The sequence below is a fragment of the Muscardinus avellanarius genome (genome assembly GCF_963383645.1).
Source record: "Muscardinus avellanarius genome assembly, chromosome: 18".
NCBI classification, from domain to species: Eukaryota; Metazoa; Chordata; class Mammalia; order Rodentia; family Gliridae; genus Muscardinus; species Muscardinus avellanarius.
The window spans coordinates 42436984-42457047 of record NC_137804.1 but is presented as its reverse complement, the minus strand read 5'-3'; the positions used below and the strand labels follow the sequence as shown (position 1 = coordinate 42457047).

General features: G+C 54.1%; 1 protein-coding gene across 3 annotated transcripts in view; it reads right to left on the bottom strand.

The window, feature by feature from the left end:
* Positions 1-3356: 3356 nt before the first annotated feature.
* The window catches only part of MAU2 (MAU2 sister chromatid cohesion factor), a gene marked incomplete at both ends in the record, with an annotated part of 36294 nt that continues 19586 nt past the window's right edge, over positions 3357-20064 (bottom strand). Inside the window, 16 exons of one of the 3 annotated variants that reach the window (XM_080714966.1) lie at positions 3357-3431; positions 3630-3757; positions 3989-4079; positions 6339-6450; positions 6559-6636; positions 7544-7593; positions 8515-8601; positions 11373-11438; positions 11753-11830; positions 12358-12461; positions 14184-14274; positions 14726-14872; positions 15524-15679; positions 16010-16037; positions 16934-17028; positions 17884-17979. In XM_080714966.1, coding sequence (XP_080571092.1) covers positions 3357-3431; positions 3630-3757; positions 3989-4079; positions 6339-6450; positions 6559-6636; positions 7544-7593; positions 8515-8601; positions 11373-11438; positions 11753-11830; positions 12358-12461; positions 14184-14274; positions 14726-14872; positions 15524-15679; positions 16010-16037; positions 16934-17028; positions 17884-17979 — 1482 coding nt within the window. Of the gene's footprint in view, positions 3432-3629; positions 3758-3988; positions 4080-6338; positions 6451-6558; positions 6637-7543; positions 7594-8514; positions 8602-11372; positions 11439-11752; positions 11831-12357; positions 12462-14183; positions 14275-14725; positions 14873-15523; positions 15680-16009; positions 16038-16933; positions 17029-17883; positions 17980-20064 lie in introns of those variants that run through there. The other 2 variants (XM_080714965.1, XM_080714967.1) reach the window with 2 other exon arrangements.

Below are 20064 nucleotides of genomic sequence, written 5' to 3'. Positions count from 1 at the left end.
AGGTTCACGGTTCACAGACAGCCTCAGGTAGTGAGGCCCTCCACAACTTAGTGAGACCATTTCAAGTTATGTAATAAAAAACAGGGCAAGGGGTGTAGCTTGAAGGTCGAATGCCCCTGGGTTCCATCCCCAGACCACTCAGAAAAAGAATTAAAAAAACAGGATTTGGGTGTCCCTCAGAGGTAGAAAGTCCCTGGGTTCCATCCCCAGTCCTGCAAACAAACAAACAAACAAACAAACAAACCAAAGAAACAAACAAAACCCACAAAAACCCCCACAAAAACAAAAAACCTTTGCTAGGGATAGTGGTGTACAGTTGTAATCCCAGTATTTAGGAGGCTGAGACATGAGGATCTCAGCTTTGAAGTCAGTCTCAGCAATTTAGTAAAGCTCTTGGTAATTTAGCAATACCCTATTCCCAAATAAAGAATAAAATAGGGATATATATGCACAAAGACCAAAAAATCCAGGCGCCTAAGCACAGGTCTGTAATCCTAGTACTTGGGAGGCCGAGATAGGATTGAGTCCCAGCAACCTAGCAGACTGTTTCAAAAGAAAATACAAACCAGGCATGGTGGCATACGCTTGTAATCCTAGTACTTTGGAGACTGAAACGGGAGGATCACAAGTTCACGGCCAGCTTCAGCTTAGTGAGACCCTGCTTCAAAATAATGAAAAATGGGCTGGGGGCATAGCTTGGAGGTAAAATGGTTCCATTTGCAATATATAAATATGCTAGTTTACGAGGGTACGCCCTTCCCCTCCCGCTACTGAACTGGACCTTTGGAACTTTATCCATAGAAGGGAAGAAGACTCTTGTCCCATCAGGAAACTGGTTCTGGTTTGATAAGTGACCCTGCACTCTCCCCCAGGTGCCACTCTGGGCTCCAGCCCATCTGTGGGGGGTGGAGGTGGGGTGCGTGAGTAGGAGGAGGCTGATGGCAGCAAGCGATGGCTTCCATGGTCACGCCACTTTGAATATATAGGAAACAAAACCCACAGACAGGAAACTCAATTCTATGTTTTTTGGTACTGGGAATGAAAGCCAGGGGCATTCTACCTCCAAGTTACACCAGGCTAAAGGAACCAGCTGAAGAGTTAGGCTACCAAAATCTTAAGAAATTACAAACCCACTAGGCATGGTGGTGTACGCTTTTAATCCCAGCACTCAGGAGGCTGATACTGGAGGATCGCAGATCGTGGCCAGCCTCAGCTACTTAATGAGACCCTCTGCAACTTAGTGAGACCATGTTCCAAAATAAATAAAAAATTGGCAGGGGCTGTAGCTTGGAGGTAGAATGCACCTGGGTTCCATCCTCACACTCGCAAAAAAAAAAAAAAAAAAAGAGAAGAAAAAGAAATTACAAACCCTTAAGACCTTGTATCCAACATACTCATTGCAGGGCCTTAAGGAAAGAGAAAGAGAACACACAGGGAAGTGCTGCCCACCGCGTGCCTGTGCTCTTCCCTCTCCATGGCCGGGCGGGATGGGGCCAGGGAGAAGCCTCAGCTGTGCCATGTGTGGAGGGACCTGTAGGGGGGTGGCCCCAGGAGGCCACCCTGGAGTTTGCATCCATTCCTTCCGGCCTCTCAGGCCTAGGTCATGACATACGAGCGTGTCTGTAGATCGCTGCCATCCTTCCCTGCAGGGCCTCCCAGAGGCCCCCTCCACAGCGGAGAGGCAGGTACGGCTGAAGGTCAGTGCACACATGCAGGATCTGGCCTCCATAATGTCTAGTGGCTATCAGGTATCAAGTACTGAACTTTTTAATTATAAACCTTAGATCTTATCCTTAGCTTTACATAGATGTACATAACAGGTGGTCATGAAAGCACTTTAACATCAGGCCAGATGTTAAGTTTTGAGGTCCTCATTTCAACTGCTCTACATACAAAATGCCCTAGAAGCAAGACTTAAATAAATAGGCAGACAGACATGATGCAGAAGATGCAGGTGTGGGGACAGTGTAGGTCTGAGGCGGCAGGGCTGGCCGTGGAAGCCAGAGGCTGCGCTTCCATCTCAGGGTGGAGTCCAGCTCTTCCAGGACCATTGCAGTGGATCTGGCAGAGGCTGGGGAGGAAGACAGCAAGAGCGTCTTGTTGGTCAGTCCACATCTTCTTCTGTGGTGCCTCCGGGTTCCTCACGACACCCTGCCAGGTCGTCCCTGATGGCAGGGCTACATCCAGCAGGGGGGCTGCAGCTTGCCTGCCTTGGCTAAGGTACCCCAGGCCTCAGAGCCCTGGGCAGCTGACACCAACAGTCCCATCATCCCTCAGTCAGAGCCCAAAGCCCACAGTAGCCTCCAGGGGCAAGGGCAGAGGCTGTTTGCCATCTCACAGGAGAGGCCTAGTGCTGCAGCTGAGGGGCAGTTACCTCACACCTGGGGTCACCCCCAATTCCTGCCCCCCGAGACCCAGCAAGGGAGGCTGGGGCCGAGAGGCTGAAATGCTGCCTCCAGCGCTCCCTGCAGGAAAGGCCACAGAGCTGCGGCAGGAAAGCTCCTTCAATCCAGGCAGAGGGGGCGTCTGCCCTGTACCCAAAGGTGGGCTGAAGGGGCATCTCAAACCTTGGCAAGGAGCCCCTCCCCCCCACACCCTGCTTCCTGCCCTCCGCAGCAAAACATGGGGGAAGAGAGGGGTCTCAGCTCCTGGGCCTAGCTCTGAACACACACACACACACACACACACACACACACACACACACACACACACACACACACACACACAGCCTGGGCACACACCCACCTGTTTACAAGCACACTCATGTCTATGAGCCCCACAGTGGGGTGGTGACTGGGCAAGGTGCAGACGCCTGGAAGCTGGGCTCCAGCTCTCCAGGGCCCCCAGCAGAGGCTTGGCTGCAGGGGATCGGGTGTCAGAGTTAAGGCATGCTGGGTCCCATATGTGGCTGTCACTCTTTCCTGCTGAACGAGGGCCAGACACTGTGTCATGCTCTGGCTCTGGAAGGTGCCGGGGTGTAGAGGATAGGCGCTGCTCATCCTGCATGCTGGGTCAGGAGCACCCATCCCTAGCAGAGCTCCCCAGCGGTGTTGCTAGAGGTGGAAGCAGCCCAGCAGTAGAAGTCCGCTTTAAGATGGCTCTGGGAAGTCAGCCCCCATTCCTCCTCTGCAGCTACAGCACCAGGCGTCCTGGCACGGCGATGCAGGCCTGGCCACTCCTCCTGGGAGGACAGGAGTCAGCCCCTCACCTTCCCCAGGACTTGGAAGCTTGAGACAGTCAGGAAAGAAGCCTGGGGCGCCACGGGGAGGCTCCAGGAAGCTCAAGTGCTGTCTGAAGGAAGTCGGGGACACAGGGCCCCACGGAGGCCTGAGGAGCCGGCGGCCACTCCAGGGGCCTCACAGGAGGCTGGCTAGGCTGGTGTTTGGTCCATTCTGAGCTTGGAACTGCACGGGGGGTGGGCCATCTGTCCACTGCAGGGAGGAGGACATAGCAGTGAGGTGTCACAAGTCCCACCCAGGGGGAGAGTCCAGGCCAGCCACCCAACCAGGTCCCCCACCCTCCACACCCATGTCCCATGTGCCACTGGGGAGGGGGTGCCATGGCTGTGTCCCCCCCAGAGGGGTCGTTCCTCTGGAGGGTGGCTGCTCGCCGCCCGAGTGAGTACACACCGTGATGAGGTTGTGCTCTGGGAGGCTACAGGCCTCTATGTGATCCTGGAGCAGTTGCTGTGAGAAGTTCTGGTGCATCTGGGCAGCCTCATGGGCATCCATGGCGTTCCCGCAGGCCTTGTTCAGGTCTGAGGGGGGGACACATGGTATCTGTGGGCGGCTCTACCACCTTCCTAGGGCCCAGCAAGTCTCAGCTGGTTTCCTAGTCTATAGGTGGGGAGCTATAGATGGACTGTACTGCTCCGAGTGTCCTTCTGGACAGGGACAATGAATGCCACACCCAGGGAAAAGCTGGGCTGCTGAAGGGGAAGCCCCTGCCCATGGGTGGGGCTGCGACCCACGCAGGCCAGCGCACTTACCTCTCAGCAGGGCGGATGACCACAGCTGCACTGACATGTCTGGAATCTTGCTGGCCAGCTGCATGGCAGGCACCACCATGTTGTTACTCTCCTGCCAACCAAGAGCAGCTGAAGGCCAAGCAGCCAACACAGGGAACTGTGGCCCGGCCAGAGCTGGGCCAGCGTGTGTCACCTGCTGCCGCCGGCATGCTCCCACTCAACCTCACAGTCTCACGCCTGGCCCCGTGTGCCCAGGCATGGAGCATTCTGCTGCCTTGCTTTTCATGGGGAGGGGTACCCTGGGCAGTTGGCTCTGGACCCACAACGGGCCCTGACTAGAAGCACAGTTCACTTGGCACCCCTGGGCCTGGGTGCTGAGGTGGGAGTAAGCAAGCTGGTCCTCTACACAGCAACTCTCGGGAGGCTGCTGCTCCATGGGGCGTTCTGTATAAGGATGTGCTGATTCTCTGTGTAGGGTGCTCAGGAAGAGGAGGCCGGAGGATCCCTGTGAGGTCCATCAGGGGCTCGCTGCCTGCCCCTGTCCACATGGAAAGTGCCACAAGCCTGCTGGCCTACACGTTAGTGCAGGCTGGAGCTGGAAGAGCTCCCTTCAAGATAGCTCCCAACAACCCAGGAACACGATGCAGCCAGGACATAAAGCCACCACCCCAAGACCCAGCTCCCACATGAGGAATGCTCCTTCTTAGACGCCAAACCCGCCCAAACCTCAGAACACACTGCAAGGCAAGAAAAGCTGCCTGTCCCTCTAGGCCTGGGTGCCAGAGGGCAGTGGGGAGCCAGGCTGGACTCCCTCCGCTCTCCTGGGTGGGCTTTCCTGACAGCAGCTTGGGTGGCCCAAAGAAACCCGGTTTGAAGATCTGTGGGTCCTGAGGTGTTTTTTAAGGGTAGGCCTCCTAAGAAGGAGCAGAGCTTTGCTGGGTCAGGTGGTTGTGGGGGCCCCCAGTAGGCTGTCAGGTGTTCATGGGTCCTGAACCGTGAGTCAGAATTGTAGTAGAGGAGCTGCCCCCAACCTGCCCGGTCCCAGGGGCTTCTGGAGGCTTCCAGACAACACGGCCTGGGTTCCAATCCTGGGTCTGCATCTGGGGAATGTTCCCATGCAGCCAGCCGAACAATCATGGCCAGGGTCCGGAGATCTGAGGCAGAGCCCACACTGAGCAGGGACCTAGTACAGAGCCCACGAGTGCACACACAGGCGCACACCAGGCTCACTCATGCTGCTCAGTGGGTACACACTGCCTCACTGTGCTCACAGGCCATAGGGAAGAGGGTAAGGACATTCTAGAAGGAATGTAGCTACATTCAGAAGAATAAACCTGCCAGGCGTGGTGGCGCACGCTTGTAATCCCTGCACTTGGGAGGCTGAGACAGGACGATTGCGCAGGTTCGAAGCCAGCCTCGGCTACTGACCAGAGGCTCTCAGCAACTTAGTGAGACCCTGTTTCCAAATAAAGTATAAAATAGGTCTGAAAGTATAGCCTGGAGGTAGGAAGCCCCAAATTTCCACTCCCAGTACCATAAAAACAAACAAAAAACGGTCGGATTGCAGGACACGCAGTTTTTCTCTTCTGCCTCTCAGGCTTTTTTTCTTTTGGTACTGGTACCGGTATTAAACTCAAGGGCATTCTACCTTTGGGCTATGCTCCAGCCCTTTTTATTTTTATTTTTTGAGGTACTGGGGATGAAACTTAGGGGTATTTTAGCTCCAAGCTAAACCCCCAGTCCTATTTTTTATTCTTTATTTGGAAACAGGGTCTCACTGAGTTGCAAAGGGCCTCATTAAGTAGTAGCTGAGGCTGTCCATGAACTGTGATCCTCCTGTCTCAGCCTCCCAAGTGCTGGGATTACAAGCGTGTGCCATCATGACCGGCTTCTTTTATTTTTTTGTTGAAACAGGGTCTAAGTAGCAGAAGGTCTTGTTAAATTGCTGAGGCAATCCTCAAATCTGCAATCCTCCTGCCTCAGCCTCCCTAGGACTGGGATTATAGGTATACATCACCACCCCCAGCCTCCCAGGCCTTTCGTAATGAACACATTATATTTTATAATATGGGGAAATACCTTTAAGAAGAGTTAAAAGCCCTATGAGGTCACATGGGTGACAGTAGGTGACAATCAGATGCAGAGTTAGAAATAGAGGCTCTCACCAAAAGCCAGCTGGGTTGGACTGGGCCAGTCCAGCTGTGCCTCAAGGGTCAGTGTGCAGAGAGTCTGGTCGAGGAGGTGTTGCACTGCCGCAGCCATTGCGGCACAGGAGGGGGCAGCGTGGGGCAGTGGTGGTAGTGGATGCGGTCAGCCGATGAGCTCACCTGGCCACTGTGCCAGCCCCAAGGTAGGCCCACCAGGTACTCACTCTGTGGTTGCCCAGCACATAGAAGATGTGGCCCAGGAGCACAAGGGAGCAGGCCGTGAGCCGGTTCAGGTCCTCTGCATTGGACATCTTCAGAGTTTCCCGAAGAAATCGCCTACAGATGGGAGGCAGACTACACTGGCACCCTGTGGAGATGCCTGCAGACACTGGGCAGAGAACGAAGCCCTGGGAACACGCCCACCGGCTCTGGGCTCACACTCACTTGGCCTCGTTGTAGCGTCCCTGGAAGAAGGAGAAGAGTCCACGCACGTAGAAAGCAGCAGCTCGGAGGCAGTGGGAGCTGCAGGGGACAAGGCATTACAGGTGGGGCTCAGTTCCAGAGGGCAATACATCTCTCAGGAAGTACAAAATTTCCACTAAACTTCACCCGGGCATTTGGGCTCTTCATGCCTCTGAGTCAACAGGCTAAGAAGAGAGAGTGTGTGTGTGTGTGTGTGTGTGTGTGTGTGTGTGTGTGTGTGTGTCTTCATGCCTCTAAGTCAACAGGCTAAGAGTGTGTGTGCGTGAGACTGTGTGTATGTGTCTGTGTGTGTGCGCGCGTGACTGACTTTGTGTGTGCGCGCGCGCGCGTGTGTGACTGCGTGTGTGTGTGTGTGTGTGGGGGCTCTTCATGCCTCTGAGTCAACAGGCTAAGAGTGTGTGTGCGTGTGTGTGTGCGCGTGTGTGACTGTGTGTGTGTGCGTGCATGTGTGACTGTGTGTGTGTCTCTTCATGCCTCTGAGTCAATGAGTCAACAGGCTAAGAGTGTGTGTGAGTGTGAGACTGAGTGTGTGTGCGCGCGCGCGCGCGCGCGCGCGCGCGCGCGCGCGTGTGTGTGTGTGTGTGTGTGTGTGTGTGTGACTGATCTAGATTAGCAAGGGGAAACTGGTCTGTCTCCCCACAATGGAGGTATGGAGAAGTATGCCGGAGGTTCCTTACTGTGTCTCCCAGTATTGCCATGTCCTATTACTAAGGTCAATGGAAAACTACAAAAACTTAATCCAGGCTGGACGGCAAATGTGTCAGATCCTGCAGAAATGAAGGTGTGGGCCACCTCTCCAGAGGCCAGCAGGGCTTACGGACGCAGGGACAGGAAGCACACGTTTTGTTAGTGGGTTTCTGGGGTGAGGTGGGCAGCATCACTCCTGTTTTAGGGTGTGGTTAGTAAGGGGGTGGATGGGGTCTCCAGGAGGTGCAGGGCTGCTCACCTGACAGGAAAGCTGTGGTCTGGATTTATCCTTTCCAACAGACTGTACAGCTAAGGGCAGAAAACACTAGTTAGGATCTTTCTGCAAGGAGGCTGGGCCCTGGATGTGCTGCTGGGTGACTGGGGCTGCCTAGATACCACCAGAAGTTACTGCACCTGTGGCCAGACCCCCATGCCCTCCAACTTGGTTCACCCTCGAGAGCCTGCTGGGGGAACCTGTGGGATGGGCTGAGGATGACAGAGAGCTGAGCCTATACCAGGGCCACTCCCCTGCCACACCGTGGAAGACACAGGTGGTGTCTAACTCCAGTGCGCCCCCCCCCCCCAAGTCCATGCCTGCCCCCGTACGACTCTGCCAGCCACTGCCTGCCTGCTGCCCTGCATGTCTGAATCTTCTGGACTTTGGAGGGTGGTTATGTGCTGTAGACAGAGATGTTGGTGGGCCGAACAATCAGTGGGAGTGAAGAACCTGGGACCCCAGGGTAGAGGGAGGGGACCGTACGGATTGCCTTATTCCTGTGACCATCTGCCAGGAAATCAAGGTGAAGGGCCTGGCCTAGGAGGATGGCCCCGGGCACCCCACCCAACCCTATAGCCGGCCAGAGACTTCTGACCCTGAAGGACTCTCCTACCCAAGCTGGGATACCGGGACAACCTGTGGCAAAGCACAGATAACTGCCTAGAGGCTGCTGCTCAGCTGGCTGGAGTCCTGGAGCAGACAGCTTGGGCTACTGGAAACTGACTTTCCTGGATCTGAAGGGCAGAGGTGGTGTACGGCTGTGGGAACGGCTTTTGTGCCGACTGGGACTTTGGCCATGGCCTGTGGTCCAGTGGCACCTTCCAGGAGCCTCCCCCATCCCCAGAAGGTAAACACCTTGGGTCCTATGAGATCTGCCGGTGCCCAGAATCCCCCCCAGTCCCTGAACAAGAGACCTGAGAGAAAGGATACCAAACACGAAGCATGTCACCTACTACCTCTTGGTGCCTATTTCCTTCCCGTATATACACACTCGCCAGGTTGGTCACGATGAAGGCCCACAGCTCCTGGTGGTTAGTGAGCTGAAATGGGAGAGAGGACATCCATCAGGGAGCCAGGCCACACAGTCAGGGCACCCTAGGGCGCACTTGGCGTCACAGATACTCAAAAACGACAGGGTGAGCCAGGCGTGGTGGTGCATGCTTTTAATTCCAGCATTCAGGAGGCTGAGATAGGAGCATAGCTGTTCGCGGACAGCCTCAGCTGCTAATGAGGCCCATTGCAACTCAGTGAGACCCTGTTTCAAAATAAAGAATAAAAAGTAGGTCTGGGGGTGTAGCTTGGTGGCAGAATGCCCCTGGGTTCCATCCCTAGTACCACAAACTAACAAACAAAGACAAGATGGTTACTTTTTATTTTTGGTGGTACTGGGGGTGGAACCCAGAGGCTTTCTACCTCTGGGCTATACTTCCAGACCTATTTTATGTTATATTTGGAAACAGGGTCTCACTAAGTTGCTGAGAGCCTCACTAAGTAGCTGAGGCTGGCTTCGAACCCCTGCGATCCTCCTGTCTCAGCCTCCCAAGCGCGGGGATTACAAGCGTGTGCCACCACGCCCAGCTCAAGATGGTTACTTTTTATATTTTGTGGATCTGAGGATGGAACCCAGGGGCATTCTACCTCTGAGCTACACCCCCTTCCCTATTTTTATTCCTTATTTTGACATAGGGTCCCACTGAGTTGCAGAGGGCCTCACTAAGTAGCTGAGGCTGGCCGCGAACCGCGATCCTCTGGTCTCTTCACTTTCCTTTTTTCTTTTTTAGTGGTACTGCACACTGATCCAGGGGCATTCTACCTCCAAGCTTTAACTCCAGCCCTGTTTCTTTTTTTTTGCGGTACTGGGGATGGAACCCAGGGGCATACTACCTCCAAAATACACCCCCAGCACCTATTTTTTATTCTTTACTTTGAAACAGGGTCTCACTGAGTTGCTGAGAGCCTAAGTAGCTGAGGCTGGCTTCGAACCTGTGTGATCCTCCTGTCTCAGCCTCCCAAGCGCAGGAATTACAAGCATGCACCACCACGCCCGGCTCTTAATTTTTTTTTTTTTTAAATGGCACTGGGGATGGAAACTAAGGTCTTTCTACTTATAGGCTACACTCCAAGACCTATTTTTTTAATCTTTTTTTTTTTTTGTGGTACTGGGGTGGAACCCAGGGGCTTTTCTATCTCCTGCCTCAGCCTCTCAAGTACTGCGATTAAAGGCGTGTACCATCATGCCCAGCTCAAAAGAAAAATATAAAAAGGACCAGGGAAGCTGGGTATGGTAGCCCATGTTTGTAATCCCAGTACTTGGGAGGCTGAGACAGAAGGATTGCAGCCTCAGCTACTTAGTGAGGCTTTCTGCAGCTTAGTGAGACCTTGTTTCAAAATAAAGAATTAAAAAAAAAAAAAAGAAAAAAAAAAAGGATTGGGGGTAGAGCTTGGAGGTAGAATGTCCCTGGGTTCCATCTTCAGTACCACAAAAAGAAACATGCAGAGGAAAGCCAGCCACCAGATCCCTTTCTCAGAACCAAGACTCAGGCGGCCTTGCCCCTACCCTACAGCTGGTCCTGAGGGCTGCTCTCCATGTGGGGAGCTGCTGGCCCCGAGGGTTAGAAGGTGAGGGAAGCTGTCAGATGTCCCAGTGGCGGGTGGACAGGGAGAGGGACCAATCTAAGCAACTCAAGCTTGGCCAACTCCAGCTCCTGGTGGGGTCAGCAAGTACTTCCGGGCAAGAGGGGGAGGACAGGAAACGCATTTCCCACCTGCAAGACTCTGGCATGTTGGGGAGGTCCAGGGAGCCTTCTGAACCACTGAGGGTGCTGAGACATCATGGGACTTTAGGAAGGACACCCGTGTGGGCACAGGATCTGCATTCTGTGTCAGCTTCTCTCAGCCCAGGGGAGGGCTCAGCTTTGGGAGCTCTGAACTTGTAGGAATGACAGGAGAGAGGAGTGGAGGGACTGCCTGGGGGCCACCAGGTGGGGCAGGGACTAGCACTGCTAAGACGAGCACAGTGGCAGTGTGAGGGAGCCACAGTGGAGGCTGCGCGGTCAGGCCTGCGGTCTGCGTGCCAGGGCTCCTGTATGCCAAGGCCAGGACAGGGATGGAAGCTCCCAAAGATCATGGAGCACTGTAGAAAGGTACCCACGGTCAGAGTAAGCCTGGTAACCTCGCCTCCTTTTCCTGTGAGGACATCAAGACCAAGGGTGGCACCCTAGTCTAGTTCTGGGGTGAGGGGGAAGAGCTGGGGTCTGGGCCAGGCACCTCTGAGACATTTTCCCACCTTCTTCTGGAGTCTGGCAGGACCCTGAGCTGAGGATAACCCAGGTGGAGCCTTCTCCCTAACCTAAAAGCCCAGTGCTCTCCTCTGTCCTGAGCACCTGGCTTGGGGCTGGTGTGGGGTCAGGGTAGACCTGGCGTCCCAGCCACTCACCATCTGACACAGGGAAGTTGTAGGGAGCCCAGAATCTAGAGTGACTAGCTGCAACGTGAATCAACCCACCCCAGAGGTGTCCTGTGGCTCCCATCAAGGGAGAGGCTGGGGAGGCCATGCCACCAGGCATCCAGCTCGGGGGTAACCTGTGACCCCCAACACTATGCCTTGCCTTCATGTCTGCCATCAGTTAGCTCAGGCTGGCCAGGACCTCTCCCCATGGATACCTCTCTCTAGATGAACACTGTGTCCTCGGCCTGCACCAAGCTCCCTGCTGTGGAGCCGCACTGGCAGACCAGTTTTGCATGGCTGAGGTAGCCACTACGTTCGCGACATGCCATACCCAACTTCTCAGCAAGGAGGGATGGCCCTTACCCGCAGGGCAGTGGTGAACTGGGCTTCTGCGTTGTCCATGCAGTTGACAGAGACGCAGTACAGGCCCTGAAAGAAGGTGCTGTGGTCAGGATGGTCCCTGGGGCCCAAATCAGAGTGCAAGCTGACCCAGGGCCATCATGGCTACCAGGTGAATATTAGAAGTGACTCTCCCAACCAACCACTTCCAGCTCTATCCTGATAAGAGGGAGGAAGATGGGTGCTTTTGATTATCCCGCCTCTCTAGACCAACGTAGCTGAAACTCCAGGGGATGCTCACTAGAACAAAGCTCACTGGAAGGTTCCAGAACTTGCCTGGGTGGTGGTATGGGGCTCTTCACTGTGAAGGCTCTGAATGCTACGGGGTAGTGGCAGTCACTTACCAGCAGTGTGTGCAGCTGTGCTGCGTGGTTGGAGAAGAGCCGAGGGGACTGCTGGCACAGCTGGCAGACCTGGGAGATCTGCAGGGAGAGCACACTGGGGGTCACGGCCCAGGGCTGGGACCTGGCGCTCCCTGCCTGCATGACCTAGGTGCAGAGTCCTGGGGCAAAGGGCAGCCCCGACCTCCCTGTGCACGGTGGCCTATCTTCACTTTTTCCAACATGTGTCCTGCCTGCAAGTGCCTTTGCCCTGCTCAAGGCCCAGGGCCTCTTAAGAAGGTGGGTCTCCATGGTTGTGAGCCCTGGTGCACGAAGGGGTGTGAGGATCATCACCAGTGGCCCCAGATCCCTGGTTACCACAAGTGGCATTCTCTAAGCACGCAAGTTTCGGGGGAAAGACCACTGGATTTTGTACCAACAGCCACTCTACTGATCACAAGTGTGCAGGGTCACGAGCTGCTGAGCAGCAGCGAGGTGACAGGACAGCGCGTCCCGCAGATGTGCCCCTGCCAGTTCACAGTCTCCTGTGTGACGCCGGAGCCTGGCAAACTCCGACCACTGCCCTGGCTTTCCCACCTGCGTGAGTGCTCACGTGTAGCCCGGCCTACCTCCTGCAACGCGGTGGCCTTGTGGCCCGTGACGAGCCGGCACATGATGATGTGCTCCAGCAGGATCACTTGGAAGGAGGACAGGATGGGGCTGCAGTCGAGCACTGAGGGGAGAGCCAGGGGTGAGCACACAGGGCGGGCTGGAGGTGTTCTAGGGCACCCGACCTGAACCCACCCAAGCACCCCAAACCCCACTGGGCACTCCTCTGTCAGCAAGGAGATGGAGCTCAAGCCAGAGACTAACTATGAGGGTGTTATAAGAGTTAGAAATCTTGGCTGTGATGTGGCTCTGTGGTAAAGCATGTATTTAGCATGTACAATGCCCTGGTTTCCATCCGCAGTAGAAAAAAATAGGGGGATAAAAAGTTAAAAAAAAAAAAAAAAAAAAAAAGCGAGCTGGGCGTGGTGGCGCACGCTTGTAATCCCAGCATTCGGGAGGCTGAGACCTGGAGGATCACGGTTTGCAGACAGCCTCAGCTACTTAGTGAGGCCCTCTGCAACTCAGTGAGACCCAGTTTCAAAATAAAGAATAAAAAAATAGGGCAGGGGGTGTAGCTCAGAGGTCAAATGCCCCTGGGTTCCATCCCCAGACCCGCAAAAAAAAAAAAAAAAAAAAAAAAAAAGCAACACCCTCTGAGCTATACCCCACTCTACTCATTTTCTATTTGCAGCAGGGTGTCATTAAATTGCTGAGGGCCTTGCTAAGTGGCTGAGGCTGTCTTTAAATCTGTGACCCTCCTGCCTCAGCCTCTCAAGTACTGGGTGCACCGCCACAATCTTAAGCAGCTTTTGATGGAGCATGGTGGAACATGCCTATAGTCCCAGCTGCCTGAGTTTGAGGCAGGAGGATCACATAAGCCTAGGAATCTGAGGCCGGCCTGGGTCACAGGGTGAGACTCTGGAAGGGTTTGTATAGAGGGTCACTCTGTGCCCAGTACATGCTTGAGACCACTTTGGACGCAGCAGGTTCTAAAAGTGCTGAAGTCTCCCTGGAGCGTGAGTCTGTGTGGCAGGGCCTCTGGCTGGGGTGGGGAACATGGGCAGCTCTGAGCAGCTATTCGCTCGAAGTCTACCCTAAGCTAACCAGAGGGGATAGAACTGCAGTGTCCTCAGGCTCCAGTGCTCCTCTACTCTAAAGACAGTGCCAGCAGGGTACAAAGCAAAAGAGCAGATTTACAGAGGCCAGGCGTGGTGGCGCACGCTTGTAATCCCAGCATTTGGAGGGCTGAGAGAGGAGGATCGCCGTTTGCAGACAGCCTCAGCTATTAGTGAAGCCTTTTGCAACCCAGTGAGATGTTGTTTCAAAATAAAGAATAAAAAATAGGGTTGGGGGTATATCTTAGAGGTAGAATTCCTCTGGGTTCCACCCCCAGTACCACATTAAAAAAAAAAAAAAAAAAAAAAAGAGCAGGTTTACAGGGTGCTGAGCCATCCACACGTATCGGAGGCTCTGGGTTTGTGCTGTGCAAAGGGCCTTTGTCTATCAGGATGGATAAAGAGCCCAGTGTCTGCAAAGAACAGGATCTGCCACTGGTCAGTGAAGGTAGAGTGCTGACTGCTGCTTTACCCAAAGTGTGTCCATACCACAACACCCATAAAAAGTGCAGAACGGCCAGCACTGTGTCAAATGCGCAACACTGTCCTGGCAGGTACCAAGCGCCGCCCTGCGAGCACACCCGGCACCTGTGCAGTCGGGGAGGACAGGCCTGGGCTTGCTCTGCCTACCAAGGGGACTGCTGTGGTAATTCAGGGACAGCTCAGGCAGGCGCCATGGCAGGGCTGCCCACCGGGGTGCCCTGTGCCCCAGTGGTCCCTGCCTAGCTTACTCTTGAGCTTCTCCAGCTGCATGAGGGCCTTGTCTGTGTACTTCTGTGCCTTCTCCAGGTAGCCAGCCTGCATGGAGTGCATCACGGTCACCTGGCAAGGAGACCAGACAGCATCGGTGAGTGGGGCCCTCTCCCTGCCCCAGCCCAGCACCGGGGGACTCACCAGGTAGACCAGCACGCACATGTGCTCCTTGGGCACCTGGGGACTCACCAGGTAGACCAGCACGCACATGTGCTCCTTGGGCACCTGGGGACTCACCAGGTAGACCAGCACGCACATGTGCTCCTGGGGACTCACCAGGTAGACCAGCACGCACATGTGCTCCTTGGGCACCCGGGGACTCACCAGGTAGACCAGCACGCACATGTGCTCCTGGGGACTCACCAGGTAGACCAGCACGCACATGTGCTCCTGGGGACTCACCAGGTAGATCAGCACGCACATGTGCTCCTGGGGACTCACCAGGTAGACCAGCACGCACATGTGCTCCTGGGGACTCACCAGGTAGACCAGCACGCACATGTGCTCCTTGGGGACTCACCAGGTAGACCAGCACGCACATGTGCTCCTTGGGCAGCCAGTGGAAGAGGTCGGCGGGGTTGCTGGGCAGGATCTCGTCATCGTGCAGCGTGGAGATGGTCTGGATGCACTGCTGTAGCTGCTTCAGGCACGGCTTGACGCTCTTCACCTGCCAGAGCGGCATTGGCATTGCCTGAGCACCACCTGCCCACCTGCAGCTCTCCACCGGGGTTGGCCTTGCCACCCTCTGCCCATGCTCCAGAGACGACCCCACAGCAGGCTGGGCACCATGGCTGTTGAGACACTGCTGCAGCTGCATCTGGCCGTCCTGCAGCCAGGCCTGGCAGCCTATGGATGCCCCTGTGGCCAGGAAGTGGCTTCCCACACCCAGGATTCCTACAGGTACTCTGGATCCTACCCATGAACCCTGGCCTGAGGCCAAAGGACATTCGTGGCCCCCCAGAACCCATGAAAACCAGTGGTTATAGTTCTTTGTTTTTTGCTGAGTCGGCCCAGCCAGATGGGCAGAGGTGGGCGTGAGGGAGCCCCTTACTAAAGAGGCTGCTCGGCGCTTCCAGGCCCCTTGCTGCTGCCAGGCCCGAGGCCCTCAGGGTCAGGGCAGCCCCATCCTGAAAAGTTGGGACAGGCGCAAGAACTCCTGAGCACCTGCATGTGCAGACACCTGCCAACCCCTTGCAGTGCTCCCTGAAAGCTTCCTTGACTGGTTCCTTGGGGACTGTGCCTGCTCGTGCTCAAGGTTCACTGTCCCAGGAGCTGCCCACTCTGGCCCCACCACCTTCCTGTGAGAGGCACCACACACCTGCCCGGCGTCCAGGTAGTGGGTCACCTGCAGCACCAGGAAGAAGACACGCAGCGACTCCTTCTGGATGGGGTTGCCCTGCCAATTCTCGACGATCTGCCCGCACAGCGTCAGCAGCGGGTGCACCTCCTGCAGTTTGCGCTCCATCAACAGCAGCTGGGGATGGAGGCAGTGCTGGCTCCAGAGGGCTGATGGGTGCGGAGCTTCCCGCCTGCCCACCTGTGTGCAGGGGACCGCTACCACCAACCAAGGGCAAAGCCAGGCTCAGAGAAACTGAGCCTAGAGTCCTCCCTCAGCCTGAACCCCAAAGCCTGGGCCTGGGTTCTACCATGGAAGCCCCACCCTTGAGGATGCCAGCCATGCCTAAGGGTCCAACAACCCAGAGGCTGTGCCATGGAGAGTGGGGGGCTGTGGGCAAGTCTGGTGGGGCCGGTCCCACTTCCAAACACGGGCTGCACCTGGCTCTCCTGTCCAGTCTCAACTTACCATCCCCTTGCTGAGCAGGAACAGTGCCCTAGAAAACAGAGATGAGTCAGATTTGCAGGGCCCAGGATCCTCCCAAGTCCCCCCAATGCCTAGGGGACCTAATGCACCTCAGGGAGTGGCCTAGTTGGTGACAATGAACAGCCTCCAGTGAAGTCTGCCTTGTTTATGAGACTGTTGCATTTGTCCTATTTTATCTTTGTATTTGCTTTCCCATGTGACTTAGACTCACTGGCATAGTCTAAAGGCTCAGAAGGCCATGTTCTGGGCAGGGTAGAAGCATACTTGCAGTGTCTCAATGCCTGACGCAGCAGACACACAGGTATTGTTGCCTGGGGCCACTTACTAAGGAGGGTCCTCCTGTGGGGGACAGACAGGAGGTCCTTGCAGAGGCTGCACCTGCCTGGAGCCCCTTGCAAAGGAGCTCCCCCATGGAGAGACAGAGGGGAGACCATCAAGGAGAGTGCAAGGGAGTCCATGGCATGGGCCCCTGAGCCCGTCCCCAGGCAGTCTTAGTTGTTTCTGTGTGTTGTGTGACCCTACGTCCCTCTTTTACACACACTGACTTGGCCTCTAGTTCCTCATCACACTCCTCAGTGGCCGAGAGGCGGGCTCTAGGTCACCCGCAGTTAGCACCATCATGCCCTGCGCCAGAGGAGCATCTGTGCCACAAAGGGCGTTAGCTGAGCAAATGTACCAGTACCTTTTACTTCAAGAGATGCTGGAAACGTGCAGGTGACAACTCTGTGGACAACAGCAGCCTCCACTCACCCTCTCCAGCCTTCTTCTTTATAAACTAATGGCGTGAAGGCATCTCACTGTAGCTCTGATCTGCGTGTCTACTATGCGAAAGGGTGGGCCTCTTTTCACACTGAGATTCTACTTCTGCTTGTGGTCAGGGGTCCAGAGGGGCATGGGCAGGCCTACCGTGTGTACTCAGATCCAACTACTCGGGCATATTCTGCCCCCACGCCCAGGAGGTCGCAGGCCGACACCAGGTCCTTTTCAAGTGTGTGCAGTTGCTGAAGAGGAGAGAAAGCAATGACCACCACTATAAAACCTGTCTGTCTGTCTGTCTGTCTTGTGAGACAGACAGCACCTGGCCTTGCTGTTCTGCTGAAGCAAGTTGAACCTGACTTCTCCCATGCCACTAAAACTGCTCAGTGATGATGGGCATGACTGGGCACACTTGTAATCTCAGTACTTGGGAGGCTGAGCCTGGAGGATCACAGGTTCAAAGCCAGCCTCAGCTACTTACTTAGTGAGACCCTCCACAGCTTAGTAAAACCCCATTTTTAAATAAAAAATAGGTCTGGGGGTGTAGCTCAGAGGTAGAATGCCCCTGGGTTCCATCCCCAGACCTAAAAAAAAAAAAAAAAAAAAAAAGAAGAAAGAAACTTAAGAGGGCAGCCAGGAGTGATAGTACAGGCCTGCAATCCCAGTACTTGGGAGGCTGAGACAGGAGGATCACAGGTTCAAGGTCAGCCTCAGCAACTTAGTGAAACTGTGTTTCAAAATTAAAATTAAAAACAAAAAGGGCTGGGAGTGTAGCTTAGAGGAAGAATGCCCCTGGGTGCAATCCCTAGTGCCATAAAAAAGAAAAAAAGAGAAAGAAAAAAGAAAAAAAGAAAGAAAAAAAAAGAGAAAGATCCCAGCAAGTCTATGGTAGGAGATGCTCTGGCTCCTATGAGTATAGGCCAAGGGGAGTGGCCAGGAGAGAGGGGACTCTCCTTCCTGGCCAAGATGAATGGAGCACAAGACCCCCTGGTGCCAGGTGACGGCGTCTCTGCTGGGGAGCAGGGTGGGGGCGCACCCACGCCCTGTGGTGGCCGCCTGGATGGAGCCTGTGTGCCTGGTGATGGGGCCCCAGTACTCACAGCGAGCTGGAAGAGAAGGCGACAGTGCCAGTACGGGGTCTGCTGCGAGATCTGGATAGCTTTCCGCAGCAGTGGCTTGGCTGCATCGACAGAGTTCTGAAAGGAGAGCCAGGTTTAGGCAGGGCTATATGGGTGCCAGTCGAGCTGGGTTCCTCCCACTCCAGTAGCTGCGCCACCAGCCACTCCTGTCTAGGCTCACCAAGGGATTTCTTGGCTTGCCGACTTACTTTATTAAAAGAAAATAAAAAACCATTTCACTGGACTTGCTTCTCATTCAAGTAAACTCAAAGTAGCATCAGTTCAAAATCCTTCGATGTTAGATGAGATGCCAGTTCCCAGCATGGTTTCTAAAAGAGGTGCCAGGGCACCAAGTGCCTGGTCCCCAGTGCCTGGGCTACCTCGAGGTTTTTTTTTTTTTTTTTCCCCTGGTACTGGGGATGAAACCCAAGGGCATTCTACCTCCAAGCTATACCCCCAGCCCTACTTTTTATTCTTTTTATTTTTTGTGGTACTGGGGATGGAACCCAGGGGCATTCAACCTCCGAGCTACACCCTCAGCCCTATTTTTCTTCTTCCTTCCTTCCTTCCCTTCCCTTTCTTTCTTTTTTGGTGGTACTGGGGATGGAACCCTTCTACCTCTGGGCTACACTCCCAGACCCATTTTACATTTTTTATTTGGAAACAGAGTCTCTTAAGCCAGCAAGGATGGCTTTGAATCTGCACGATGCCCCTGTCTCCGCCTCCCAAGCGCGGGGATTACAGGTGTGCACCACCACGCCCGGCTTGTTCTTTATTTTGAAACAGGGTCTCACTGAGTTGCAAAGGGCATCACTAAGTGGCTGAGGCTTTCTGCGAACCGTGATCCTCTTGTCTCAGCCTCCCAAATGCTGGGATTACAAGCGTGTGCCACCACGTCCTGCTCTATTTTTTATTCTTTATTTTGAAAGAGGGTCTCACTGAGTTGCAAAGGGCCTCACTAAGTAGTTGGAGCTGTCCACAAACCGCGCTCCTCCTGTCTGTCTTCCAAGTGTTGGGATTACAAGTGTGCACTACCATGCCTGGCTTCGAGAGTTTTAATTCAAGGGTGTGGTGGGAGGGAAGGGAGGGTGGGTGGGAGGGAAGGTGGCAGCAATTTTTAGCTGCAATTCAAATCAACAATCAGATGAAGAAGGAAAACTATATGAACTTGTCAGGTTAGGAATAGGACTGTTTTCTCAGTGGTCTAAGTAGGAATGAATTCTGCTGGTCCTCCTTACTAGCAAATGATTGCTCACAAAAGCCCTGGCACTAAGGTGCAGGAGGGAGAAGGTACAGTTGGCTCTCTCTGTCTCTGGGTTCTGTATCTATGCATTCAACAAGCTATGGATCAAAAATACTTAGGAGAAAAACTGGGTCTTTGGAGAAAGACCAAGATCTTCTTTGGAGAAAAACCAAACATATACAGATGATTTTCTTCCTTATCGTTATTCCCTAAGCAATATAGTTTAACAATTCTTTTGTTTGTTTTTGTGGTATTGGGAATTTAACCCAGGCACACTCCCAGGCCTTTGTATGTTTTCTTTTGAAAGAGGGTCTTGCTAGGTTTCTGAAAGTCTCACTACTTTATGGAGGCTGTCCTTGAATCTGTTAACTCTTCTGTCTCAGCCTCCCAAGAATCGGGATCACAGACATGTGCTATCATGCACAACTCCAGAGATGGTTTAAAGTATACGGGAGCCGGGCGTGGTGGCGCACGCTTGTAATCCCAGCATTCGGGAGGCTGAGACCTGGAGGATCGCGGTTCGCGGACAGCCTCAGCTACTTAGTGAGGCCCTCTGCAACTCAGTGAGACCTGGTTTCAAAATAAAGAATAAAAAATAGGGCAGGGGGTCAAATGCCCCTGGGTTCCATTCCCAAACCTGCAAAAAAAAAAAAAAAAAAAAAAAAAAAAGTATATGGGAGCCGGGCTTTGTGGTGCATGCTTGTAAATCCAGTACTTGGGAAGCTGAGACAGGAGGATCCAGTTTCATGGCCAGCCTCAGTTAGTGAGGCTCTCTACAACTTAATGACATCCTGTTTTAAAATAAAGGATAAAAAAAATTGGGCTAGGGGTGTAGCTCAGAGGTTTCATCCCCAGTATGAAGAAAAAAAAAAAAAAAAAAAAGGAAGCCAGGTGTGGTGGTACACACTTGTAATCCCAGT